General features: G+C 44.1%; 1 protein-coding gene across 1 annotated transcript in view; it reads left to right on the plus strand.

The window, feature by feature from the left end:
* Nucleotides 1-207: 207 nt before the first annotated feature.
* The window catches only part of col28a1a (collagen, type XXVIII, alpha 1a), a 68,236-nt gene continuing 54,729 nt past the window's right edge, over nucleotides 208-13,714 (plus strand). The window contains exons 1-5 of the mRNA XM_054745789.1: nucleotides 208-307; nucleotides 6,526-6,667; nucleotides 9,371-9,936; nucleotides 12,804-12,824; nucleotides 12,924-12,983. Of these exons, the coding sequence (XP_054601764.1) occupies nucleotides 6,541-6,667; nucleotides 9,371-9,936; nucleotides 12,804-12,824; nucleotides 12,924-12,983 (774 nt within the window). The 5' untranslated portion in view covers nucleotides 208-307; nucleotides 6,526-6,540. The remainder of the gene's footprint in view (nucleotides 308-6,525; nucleotides 6,668-9,370; nucleotides 9,937-12,803; nucleotides 12,825-12,923; nucleotides 12,984-13,714) is intronic.

Below are 13,714 nucleotides of genomic sequence, written 5' to 3' on the forward strand. Positions count from 1 at the left end.
TGTAAAAATAATGTTTAAAGGTGTTAGATTATTTGGTGAAATAAAACATGCATCACAGTTGTCCCAATAAAAGACCAACTAAAATAAAATAACCAGGTTGTGTTTATGCTGTAAAACCTTATTTTGAATGTTGCAACAGGAAGTAGGATTCTCTGAGTCTCTGTAGCTGCTCACCTCCTACAGACTGTTCTGTCAGAGTTCCTTGAGAAGACCGGACCTGCTCTATACACCTGGACCTGTGGCACATGTGGAACCTGCTGCTGCTTCTTTGTGGAATATCTCACGCATTTTCTTTCTAAACAAACAGGTAAAAACTCACATCTGTCTTCTGTTATTAATAAATAGACATTTAATTTTTGTAGTAATTTTCCAGACCCTAGAATCCAGAATAGTCCTCCTTGGTACACTCAGACCCAGGATGTTCATAACAAAATGTTTTTTCTTCTTGGCTTTTGATTCAGGCTCACTTGGACGCCTTTATTTGACTTTTACTAATTAAATATTAGTTTAATGGTGAGCTTTAACAATTTATTTTACACAGATCTTTATTATATTCCATACTTTCATAGCTATGTGTTTACTTCTGTCTGTTCAGCACGTTGACTGACTTGTTGTTTTAAAAGGGTTTGATCAATAAAGTTTAGAGTTTAGTGTGGAGTGAGTTTGGATCAGAGAGAAGGTGCAGAAATATGAGCACATGAATCAGAAAATGAATGTTTGCAGTCTGTGGCTAGTTTCATACTTTATAGATAGGTGGGTGGATGGAGGGTGAAGGTTCTGTGCAATGGAGTAGCGGTCTGATACCTGTCAGTGGTCCATTATGTGTGCCCTCTGATACCCGATCATCAGGTTGGACTTCATACATACCTGTCACCTTCAACTCCTGGCTAATACTTTTAGTTTTTATTTGTGGTGTTTCATTTGATTGACTAGAATCAATTGTTTTCTTGTATTGTTTGTTGACATTTGTTTCAAACACTAATAGAGCAGTGGTTAGACCTTTTAGGAGCAGCTCTGCTGATGAAATCCTACTTTATAATTAGAACTATGAGTGTATTTATTCATCTGGTGTTGCACAGCTGAAATGGGAGGTTTCTCAGCGATCTGTCCTGAGCCCCTTGCTTTTCTCTTTTTTTCTGCTCCCCTAGGATTGATCTTTCACAAGAACAACAATATTTTTCACTCGTATGCCAAGGACTGCCAGCTTTACCTACCAATCAAAGATGGTTGTCGGACTCCGTGAGGCTCTGTAATGCTGCTGCTTTGGGCCCTGGCAGGATGGGCTGGGGTCTCCATGCCCTGGGTGGCAGTTTGACAACAGAGGTGCCTATTCGGGCCAGTAGGGGAGCTGGCTCCCTGGAGGGCTAAGCCCAACCAGCCATTCCTCCCCATCCCCTCATATTTCTTTCCTCCTGCTCCCTCACATCATCACACAAACATACACATAGGACCTTGGGGGGTGGGCAAGTCAGGGAGTGCGGGTATGGACCCCATTCCCGCATTCCTGTGGCAACCTGCCCCCCAATTTTATTTGCACCTTATACACTTCCACTGACGACATTCCACACAAACACACACTTAGGGCCTTGGGAGTGAGCACATTCAACGGCATTTGGCAGGGGGATATTTCAGCCTCCTCCCGAGTGCCGGTGCCCACTTCCAATTTTAAACCGCACTTAGACACTGATGGCTGAGGGTGTAAGTGGGGTCGTGCGGTGGCATCAGCTGGCATAGGCTGGATGATGCCCGCGCTGCCCGCTCACCACAGCCATGGATTACACCTCATGATCACACAACACTATATTGGAGCAGGCGGAGGGAGACTAGGGGTCTCAGCCACATCTGTTGTTGCTAGGCTTCCTGGGGCTGGAGGCTAGGAGGGAGATCTGGCCGTCTGGTTGGGGTCTGGGGTGGTGGGTTGCTGTGCTCAGCGTTGGGCGGGGGAGCCTGCTCATCAGCACCCCAGCAGAAAGGGTCAAACTCTGGTTACCGGTGATGGTTGTACCCCATGTGCAGCAGTACTGGGACCAGAGTGAATAGGGTGTGTATGGGGAGCATGAGTGGGTGTCCGGCGTGCATTTTTGTAAGTCTTGGGTTGTATGTGCATGTGTGAGCATGAGGGAGGGAGTGTGTGACTGTGTTTGTGTATGACTGTATATGTCAGGTGGGGCCTTTGGGTCCTCCCCTCTCCTGGAACTTCTCTTGATGATATAGATCTTTGTCCCCCCTCCCCCTGCCACACCTGGTGTGGGGGCTTGTGCCAAGGTCTGCCTGAGTGTTCGTGGCAACCGGGTCTGGGGGTTTAAGATTTTGGCATCTGCCTGATAGATCCCGGTGGCTGCCTGGTGGGGTCTGGGTCCCGGGTCGCTGGGTCCCGGGCTCGGCCGGCTAGGGGGTGGGAGGCTGCGGGCAGGCCTGTGGGCTTGCCGCTGATATCTCCAGGGACTCTGCCGGCTGCTGGTTGTGGCCCCCCGGGGCGATCCTCTGTGCCTCTCGAGGGGGGCGGGGGCCTTCCTGGTTGCAGTCTCCTTGGGGTTCCTGCGTTCTGGGGCAGCGCCTGGATCTCTGGGACTTGGAGCTCGCCCCGTCTCCTGCGCATCTTTGGGGGCCGGATCTGTGGTCCCTCACACTCTCTGTTGGACGCTCCTATAGAGAAACCTTAAATAAACAAGCGCGTGTACACACACAGGTGCTCACATGATGCTCTCAAAAGTATGGGCTTGGGCACGTTCAACACAGGTCTTAAGACTATGGTGGGCACTTAATGCATTGTGATTTATTGTCGTGATTCTTCAGTTAAGCAATGTTGATTATACATATGTATATATATTTTTTTTCATCAAGTTGACGCAGTGATAGGTAGATCTTGTTGTATTGTTGTTGTGTCCCTTTTTTTGTGTCCTTTTGTTTTTTTTTTTGTCTTTTTCTGCAGGTCTAGAAGCAGACTCTTGTTCATTGTTTTTTTTTTGTGGACCCCCCCCCCCCCCCCCCTCCTCTCTCTCCACCTTTTCTCTTCCTTTCTCTTTCACCTCTGTCTCCGTGTCTGGTCGGAATTACAAAGCATTCAACAACAATAACAATAAAGTTTTAAGTATCAGGCATGACATTAAAAGCAAACGCTTTGATGCTCCACCTGAGAGTAAATCTGTAAGGCTTGTCACCAGCATTCAGACATCAATTCTGCTTGCTTCACAGTCAGACAGGACACGGTAAAAAAAAAAAAAAAAAAAAAAAAAGATGGTTGTTGAGCTTAATTTTGTCTCTGGATGAGTGTGTGAATGATGTACATTCATGGCTGGTTGCCAGCCTCCTAAATTTTATTGAGAGTAAAACTGAAGTCAGTTTTTTCATGAAATGACCGCCAGTCTTAGAGTCTGAACCTCTTGCCATAGACCCCTTTTGTGCACAAAATGATTACTGACCTCGGTGTGAGGCTGGACTCCACGCTGATTCGATGCACAGGTGAACACAGTGGTGAGATCCTGCTTCTTTGAGCTCGCTGGTGCCTTTCCAGGATTAAGTCCAAGTTTTCAAAAAAGAATCTTGCAATTGTAACATGTGCATTTGTAATCTCCAGCATTGACTTCTGTAACTCCCTTTATGCCAGACAAAATAAATCAACACTTTCAAGGCTTCGGATGGTCAAGAATGCTGCAGCGAGGTTCATCTCTGGGGTAAAAAATGAGAGAGCATCTCTCCAATTCTAATTGCTCTGCGGTGGCTTCTGGTAAAATACTGCATAGAAATTAAAGGTGTGGAATAGAAAAAAAAATTTAGAATCTTATTTCTGATTTTAATCAATCACTCTGGGTTTTTCATGCAGGCTGAACATGAAAACAGTCTCCTACACCCGTCTCCTGCATTAGCTTCTGATGGATTAGCCTGACAGATCTACATCACGCTGTGCCTTAACATTCACTGACTTGCCCATGTTGACTCATGACCGGGAAGACTGTTATTGGTTTAGCGTCCAGGAAACAACAAAACATCTCAGCTAGTAGAAGCTGACTGTTAGCATTTGCAAGTTCACCACATGGCAGAACTCCTCCAGGCTTGTGTTAATTGTGGAGATAAAACATTCACGTTGCAAGTCAGTGTTAGGGTTACATTGCTGTTAGCCAATCTAAGACAAGATGTCTAAATGCCAGTAATAAGCCTCCAAATCCTGCCATCTGTCGCTCAGCTGTGATGTGACAATCTTCTAGTTCCTGGAAATGGTGCACTATCGTGTTTTGACCCCTGAGTACAACTTACAAGGCATTCATTCATACTAGAGACGCCTGTGTAATGTACAGAAATGGTCATTGTTCGTCTACAGACTGACCTACATGCCATCGGTCAGCTGCAGACATAAATCTGCCTCCGTGCATCTGTTAATCTTCCAAGTTACAGGAAAAGTTTCAACACTGCGTGTTTACACTCAGATTGACAAGACTTCAACATCATGTTCCCTTCTCAAGGTCCTTATGTGTCAAGCCTGTCCACTTATCTAGGCCGGACTGGACTGTTATAAGAGTGATAATTATAATTATAATTATAATAATAATAATTATTATTATTATTATTACCTCACTGCCTTATTGTTTTATGTGGCTCAGGCATTGTATTTTTATAACAAGGTGATCTGCTCCTTTTTTTTTACTGCTTTTGTCCGTATTTTACCACACCTTGGTTGGTGGCTGGAAGTGGCTTTTTAAATATATAAAAATGAATGAATTAATGAATGAATGAGCATTCCATTTGTGTTAGTGGTTGTTGAACAAACCACTTAAAAAGGTCCTTAGTTGCTTTGAAGCTGATATACAGACAATTAGTGATTGTTCCCTAACATCAGGTAGTTTTCCTAAATCACTGAAAACTGTTGTTAAGCCTCTTCTAAAGAAGAGAAAATTAGATCCCTTACTGATGAATAACTACAAACCATTCATTGGGAAAATTACTGTAAAAGCTGTTAGGATCCAGCTGAACAGCTTTTTAGACACAAAAAAATCCTAGGTGGTTTTCAGTCAGGCTTTGGACAACACCAATGATATTTGTGTCAGTATGGATTCAAAACATCTGTTCTGGTGATGCTCGATCTCAATGCAGCTTTTGACACTGTCGACCACAACATCCTTCTTGAATTCCTGGGTGGGACTATGAGACACAGTCGGTTCCAATCTTATCTTAAAGACAGGGGTCATGTTGTCTCTTTTGGTGATCACAAATCAAAGCTGATCACCATGACATGTGGGGTCCCCCAAGGCTCAATTCTTGGACCACTGCTCTTCAATCTCTACACGCCCCCCCCTAGGTCAGGTCATATGCAACAACAATATTGTCGATAATACTTATGCAGATGACACCCAGATCTACCTAGCTCTATCACCTAGTGACTATAGTCCCCTAGACTCACTCTATCAGTGTTTGGAGCAAGTCAATGACTAGATGCAGTCAGACTTCCTCCAGTTAAACAAAGACCAGACAGAATTTATTGTCTTTGGAAATAAGAAGGATAGGATGGAGGTCATTGCTCAGCTTGGCTCCAGAGGAATAAAGACAAAGACTCAGGTTAGAAATCTTGGTGTCATAATTGATTCAGACCTGAGCTTCACTGGTCACACTAAGGTTATAACTAGATCAGCGTTTTATCATCTGCATCAAACAGCACGACCCAGTGGTCTCATGTCCAGACCAGACCTAGAGAAACTCATTCATGCATTCATCTCTAGCAGGCTGGACTATTGCAATGGTCTTTTGACTGGTCTCCCCATAAAGCTGTGAAACAACTGCAGCTCGTTCAGAATGCTGCTGCTAGAGTCTTAACAAGAACCAAGAGAACCAAACACATCACTCCTGTTCTTAAATCTCTACACTGGTTACCAGTAAACTACAGAATCGATTTCAAAGTGCTTCTACTAGTTTATAAATCTCTCAGTGACATGGGGCCAGAATACGTGTCAGATCTACTTCAGGTATAAATGCCCATCAAGGCTCTAAGATCCTTAGGAAACCATCAGCTGGTAGAACCCCGGGTCAGAACCAAACAGCTACTATGCTGCACACAGATGGAGTCAGCTTCCTCATGACCTCAAATGTGCCCCAACTCTAGTAACTTTTATATCACACTCGAAAATATTAATGTATTCACTAGCCTTTAAATGTTTCTCATGCTGCACCTTCTGCACTGCAACTTTACCTTTTTATCTTATTCTTGTATTTAATTTAATTTGTTTAATTTAAAATAAAAAATATTTCTAAATCTGCAGTTTTAAGTTGTCACGTTGATTGTAATGTTTCATGTTCTTGCTGATCTTGCTCCTAGAACTGCTTCTGTGTATGAAATGTGCCACATGAATAAAGCTGCCTTGCCTTTCAAGACGTAAACAACTTTGTTTTTTTTTTCAAACCTCTTATAACCGTTTTTGCAACAGCACCTTTGTGACCAGCGCTGATGGTTGATTCTGTGTGAAATCCAGATGTCGAGTCTGTGAGTAACCCTCTCATCTTCATCTGGTGTTAAATCACCTTCTCTGCTTCTTTCAGCTAGTCAAGAATTACATGGATGTTTCAAAACTTCTGGAGATTTTGGTTCTGACTCTGGCTCTGTTAGACCCGATTCAGTGCCACAGCAGAAAGAGGAAAGGTCAGAGAGATGACAACCAGGCTGCCCAGTACAAGACCAAACGTGAGTGGATTTACATTTTAACAAGAAACTTTTACTACAAAATAAACAAAACTTGTGAGACAACATTAGATACCATAAATCCTCTAATACAGGTCCGGGCCTGTATTTGACTCAAGCTCATCAAGCTCCAGGCCTTTATTGGAAGGAGGGCCAGTATTAGAGGCAGGCCTCTATTTCTATTTGAGCAAAATGAACTAATGGTTCACTGGAGTTTTTGACAATTAAAAGTGCGCCCACATTTTCAAAGTTAAACACATTTCTTTTAACAACGGTAGTTCCTGCTTCAGCCCTCTCCCCCCTCCCCCTGCACAGCTGCCGCAAACTCACTGATGTGCCTGCAGCCTCTCGGAGTTCCTGCTGCTCTAAACATTAAAATAATTATTTCATTTTCTGTTCCTCACTTCTGATTACCTTCAATGGTGTCTGTTTGTTGCAACCACCAGGTACAAAAACTAACTTGTTTTTATTTGACTATTTTTCTGTCCTGTCTGTATATTATCTTCCTGCATCTCCTCTCAATCCTAAAGAGAAACTGCTACCTGCCTTCATATATATTCACCTCATGAGTTACCTTTGAACTGCAGTTCTAAAAGATCTACCGACCGCAAAAACAGCGGAGCGCTTGCTGTTTGGCGGCTGTATCAGTGATCAGTGCGTCGGAGGACAAGGGGATGCGCGCAGCGTCCCGCTCCACAGCATGCAGCGAAACACATCAGGCGCAAATAAAAGACAGAAAACATTAAAGGAAATGAACTGACATGAACAATCGCGTGTTAAATTAATTTTTGAGGTGGCGACACCTGATTGTTCCTGTGGCCGTGCTCAGGAGGCAGATCTACTGACCGCGAAAACAGCTGAGCGCTCCCTGCTGTGATCTGTGCGTCGGAGGACAAGTTGATGCGCCCCGCTCCACAGCAGCGATACACATCAGGCGCAAATAAAAGACAGAAAACATTAAAGGAAATGAACCGACATGAACGATCGCGTGTCAGTACCTACGGTCTGGCACTTGAGTTTTACCCCCAAAAAGAGAATCTGATCATACGATAATTCAATAGGGAGCGTGGTTTCACAGACGCGGAAGTGATAGCGTCGGTGAAACGCCGGCTGCTCTAGGAAACCCCCGAGCGTTCGAGCGTCAACGAAGTGACACGGAAATGCCGGGCTTTCCAGAAGTAAGTAAGATAACTTACTATGAGCTGATAGTTCGTTGGATTGATCGGTAGGTTGGAAACTCTGATCGTGAATCTGAAGAAACGATGACTGAGTGGTGAGCTGGAAAGGCGACTTCCGTTTATAGCCGCGGTTTGTGACGTGGGTGCGACGTGAAGGGAATCCCCGCGAGGGGCATGCTGGGAGTCCCTACTTCGTGGATTTTCATCTATCGCGGCCAGGTCTGGAACGCATCTACCGCGATAAACGAGGGATTACTGTAGTTCATACACCCCCTACTGCTGCTCTCCAGAGTGTTCTGCAGCATAATCAGCACGTTCTCTTTGAACTTGATAGTGTTATGACCTGGCTGGGGTTGTAAGCCAGGTGCATTCTGGGTATTGTGTTATATGTGTTTCCTATCGTTCTGCTAGTTCCTATGTGTTGATTTGCGTGTTGTGTGAGTGTTATGTAAGCCACAGGGAAGGTGATGTGTGTTCTGTGGAGCGGGTTGAATTAGCATGGTTAACTGACACCTTGACTCTGTGTGGTAGGAGCGTGATAGAGGATCGTGTCTGTAGCGTCACAAAGCGTTGAAGAAAAGATCTAAAAAAGGTCTGCGTGAACTTCTACTGCCTCCTGCTGGTTGATTTGGGGACTATAACCCTGCCGCTGGGGCGCTCGTACTCGCTTGTTACCACATTCCATCCGGCCACAATAAGAGACCGGCCATTATTTACCTCCACTGACTCAGACACCGGCCAGAATTGGAGACCCAGCCTTTAATTGAATACCGGCCTGTATTAGAGGATTTACGGTATATTTATTTGGTCCAGAAGAGCTACACCTCCATCATTTCTCGGCTTTAGGTAATCTTAGTTAAAGATCAAGTCCACTTGTTTTTTCAACACATCTGCAGTTGTCTTGTACAAATGAATGCGTTGTGAGTCAACCTGTGGGGGGGGTGGGGGGTGGGGGTGGGTGGTTGTGGGGGTGGGGAGCTCTGGCACTCCTGTTTCAGGAAGTATAAGTGAGCCAGAGCAGAGGTGAGCAGAAGACAGCGGGAATTAGTCTTACTTCCTGATATTCGGACATCTCACCTCTGATTGGCTAACAGCAATGTTGAAGTTTTATCTCCATTAATAACACAAGCCTGAAAAAGTTCTGCTGTGTTGTGAAGTTGCTAATGCTAAGGGTTAGCTTCTACTAGTGAAGATGCTAAATAGTCAACAGCCTTCCCCGATGCTAGCTAACATGGGTGAGTCCATTAATGCTAATTTATAATGTGACATGGAATTGGTTGGCATGTTCAAATACATTTCATGCACTAGCTAATGCAGGAAATGGGATAGAAGATTATATTCGCATTTAGCCTATATGTTCAACTCAGAGTGGCTGATCACATTTCAAAAATAAGTAAAAACGTTTTCAGGGCTTGATTTACATTGTCCCACTGGAAAATATTCAACAGATCAGGAGGGGTTTCTTGTTCTAAAAAACTTAAGCGCTTTTAAATCAGAGGGTAACTGCAGCTATTGTCTCTTCACACAGCCCTCATCTGCCCGTTGGAGATCATGTTCATAGTTGACGGTTCTGAGAAAGCCAAATCCCTGCTGTTTGACCAACAGAAGGAGTTTATTCTGCGATTTAGCACCAGGCTAACACAGCTCAGCTCAGCTGGTTGGCGTCTACGACTGCGCTTGGCAGCATTACAGTACAGCAACAAAATCTCTCTGGAGCACAACTTCAGAGACTGGCAGGATTTGGACGTCTTCCAGAGTCGGGTGGCCTCCATGGATTTCATCGGTCATGGCACCTACTCAGCCTATGCCATCACCAATGCAACCAAGCTGTTCAGGGAGGAGACATCCTCCAGCAGCCTGCGGGTGGCGCTGCTAATGACGGACGGAGTGGACCACCCACGAAGCCCGAGTGCTGTGGAAGCAGCTGAAGAGGCCAAACTGCACAACATCAGGGTGTTCACCATCAGGCTGTCAGGACCACACAGACAGGGCGCCATGGGGAGCATGTTGCGATCCATTGCCAGTGCACCCCCACAGCAGCATGTCCTCAGTCTCACCGACACCAAGCTGGATGAGAGACTCTTCTCTGAACTGGTGAGTGATGACTGTGTGTTTGATTTCAGAATCAGGGTGACTTGTTGTAAGCATGTCAAAGACATGGAAGACAATTGTGTTGGTGCTGCTGTAACAAGTCAATTTCCCCACTGTGGGATCAATAAATTCTATTCTATTCTATAAAGGACCTAAAGTTATTGAGGAAATCAGATTGCAGTGAGCAAAGAGCAGAGGACAGCTTAGAAATTGACCATTTCTGGACATTACAGAGGTCATGAACATTACAGCCTCAGGCAAGAGGCTGTTCCTTCGCCTTGTCTGCGGTCTTTGCCACATTGGTGCTAATTGTTCAGGTTCCTCTGCCTCCCTGTGTACACACATATACACCCTCTAAGACACATAATTAATGTGTTTCACAATCCCTCCTATCACCTAGAGTACTGTGAGAAGCTTTAGGCTTGTGTGAGAAAATGCTGTCAACAAATAATACTTTCAGACAAATAAATGAAGATTGTTTATTTTCATCAATTTGCAAAATACAAAGTGAGTGAAGACAAACAGACAGCTGAAGGTATTGGGAAGTCCTGGAAGTGATGGTATGGCCCCCAAAGAGCCCTGATCTCAACATCGTGGTGTGTCATGAAGACAGAAGGATGTGAGGAAGCCTACATTCACAGAAGATCTGTGGTTATTTCTCCTAGATGTTTAGAACAACCTACCAGCCCAGTTCCTTCAACGACTGTGTTCATGTGTAGCTAGAAGAACTGATGCCGTTATGATAGCAAAGGGTGGTCACACCAAGTATTGATTTAATTTAGATTTCTCTTTTGTTCATTTATTGCTTTTTACTGATTAATGAAAATAAATGTTTAACATTTCCGTTCCTGAAATCATTTTTTGTTTACAGCATTTCCCTTCACCTGCCTAAAACATTTTCACATTACTCTAGAGCAGGGGTGTCAAACTCAAACTCACAAGGGGCCGAAATGAAACTCTGGGACGGAGTCGAGGGCCAAAGTTAATATTTTTGAAAAAGTGACGGCAAATTTGCACATTTTCTTTATCAACATATATGCAATTTTGAACTTTTTAATTTGGAAACAAACTTATTTCTGCATTAACACTGAATGTGGAATAACCAAATTACACACGAGCAAGTCAGTTTTAAATAAAAGGCATCAGTGGTATTCATTACTTGTGGTATAATCAGCATTTTTAAAATCTATTCAGGATTTATGTTTTCTTGTTTATTCATTTTTCTTATGTTTTATTCTCTTTTTTTCTCCTGTAATACGTGTCATCGCTGCTGTGACATCTAGCTTTCCCCACTGAGGAACAATAAAGGGATTTTCTATTCTATTCATCTATCTGCAGCCTTTCCACTTCCTGTTTACTGTAGGTTAAATCTTTTCTCACGGGCCAACAACAAAATAAAAATATCGTTTTATCTTAAATGAAAATGCAACATCTCACCTGTTAACTTTCATGTTTTGGAGCAGAAAAAGAGCAGAAAACCAACATATTTAAAGCTCGGTTTGCTCCACTGGTTTACTGTGATGCTCACCTGTTCCAGCCAGATACCTGCATCATGGGGTTGATCTGAGCTGAGGAGGAGACTCCTGTTGTTGTGTTCATCTTCATCATAATAATGACAACATCAGATGACAACAGGTGCTCACATAGGTTTGTGCTGATGACCATGTCTGAGCAGCTTGACCACGTTGTTGTGTGTCGGGGAGGAAACACAACGACAGCAACCACAGAGTCGTGCTGGTTTGAGTGTGTCGCTGCTCGCTGCTGGAGTTATATCGGCTCTGTCTGGACGTTAGTTGGAACACTTTTTCTTTCAGTCGTGAACACATCACTGAGCGATTAAAATCTCCGTTTCTGGGCTTCAACGTCAGAAAATAGCTGAGTGAACTCGGCGCTGAGTGAGAGGAGTGTAGTTTGTCCGAGACAGAGGAGCTGCAGAGACTGGCAGCAGGCGGAAAAAACACAAAGGAGGGGGCTTCGTCGGCTCCGCGCTGACGCCGCAAAGCATCATGGGAGTTGAAGTCTTTGTGGTAAAATCGGCCAGCGGGCCCGTTTTAATATATTTTTGATATTTATCTCCCGGGCCACATAAAAATGCTCCGCAGGCCGCATCTGGCCCGCGGGCCTTGAGTCTGACATATGTGCTCTAGACTCAAACCAACAACAGCAGTGTCATCTGCAAAAGTACAAATATGTTAACCACGAGATCTAACAGAGCAATCATCTGTGAGTAGTGAATACTAGAAGGGACACAAAACCCATCCTGGTGGAACACCAGTGTTGAGTAGTGGAAGAGAAGCCAGCGTTCCCTTCAGAACAGTCTGACAGGAGAAGCGAGTAGATGTTTTCTGAAGCTCAATAAATGTATTGGCCCTAAGGTTTGATTCACATGGCAGGATTTTTAAATTGAATGACCCGCACTTGGATAGTGCCTTTCTGAGTCAGAGGACTCCAAAAGGGCTTTACACTGAAGTCATTCACCCATTCACACACATTCACAATCTACACACAAACTGGTTTCATTTATGAACACTCCCCGGTCAGGTGGGAAATCTTGCAAAACCATTCAAGATCAAATGTGCCAAATATGGTGGAGGAGAAGCATTCTGCATGCGTCCGCCACTTCCCGTTCTCATTGGCTACAAGTGACATTCATATGGCTGCACACTCGTTAGTCCTCAAAATTGGATCCAAATACAATCCGACATGTTAAATATCTTTGTTTCATGAACAGAGGTCTGAACGTCCTTCAGAGGAGACCAAAGCAGGTCAAACATTGGCGTAATTATTTTGCCGTATAAACTCGGCCTTAGCTCCACACTTTACATTTTATAGTGATTCTGCTCACTGTTCTTTTGTTTGTTTGTTTTCAGAGTACCATTGTGACGACTGGGGTAGGAGGCACAATCTCTTTTCTTCCAAATAAACATTTACTCTGATAACCTTTAAAATGTTGTAGTAATGTTTAAAGCATAATCATATGTGTGTTCCAGTGCCCACAACCAAAGACCTGCATCTGTGAGAAAGGAGAAACAGGTCACCCAGGGGTTCTGGTGAGTGTCTTACATACTCCTTGTCCTTACTGAACACAGCGCTGTTTGGCTTTTCGAGGTCAAACTCACACGACTCTAGTGAGTGTGTTCGCCATTGCGTGGGTAGGGGAGGGGACACCCACAGAGCTTGCAGGCTTTATACTTGTGTAACTTTTTATGTATTAGTATTTTTAGTACAGAACTTTTGGTATGGCACAGGTGTGTACCAGGCTCCCACAAAGATGTGCAACTGTGTTGCACACGTTAGCCATTAGCTAGCGATACATGCAGCCGTTTCCAAATTTACGAGCATCCTTTGAAAATCTGACCTACCCGGTTGGTTGGAGTCCTTGGTTGACTGGGAAGAACAGAAGTGAACTGCTGTGAAACTGGGTCAGTCGTACTTCAGTGCTAAACAGAACTTAGCAGCATTACGAGACCTGCTAATGAGCTACCTCTGTCTGTGGAAACACTGTACCTTCATCCTGCACACCTTTAAATGCCCCGTGGAAGTAATACTTTTAAACATAGCTTTTACTGATTTGTTCCATCTTACGTATCCAAGGGGTCAATTTTTCACCTAATTGACACAACATAAACCTTTCATGCACAAACAAGGCTACGCCATCTGTCGGGGCCTAGACTCCCAAAACAACCCTTTGCCCACTTATTGTTAATCAAAGGAGACACAAAAATTGTCTCATTCATGGTCTACTGCAAAAGTCTGTGCAAAAGCCAGATTTCACTGTTCT

This window comes from Nothobranchius furzeri, chromosome 11, assembly GCF_043380555.1.
Source record: "Nothobranchius furzeri strain GRZ-AD chromosome 11, NfurGRZ-RIMD1, whole genome shotgun sequence".
Lineage (NCBI taxonomy): Eukaryota > Metazoa > Chordata > Actinopteri > Cyprinodontiformes > Nothobranchiidae > Nothobranchius > Nothobranchius furzeri.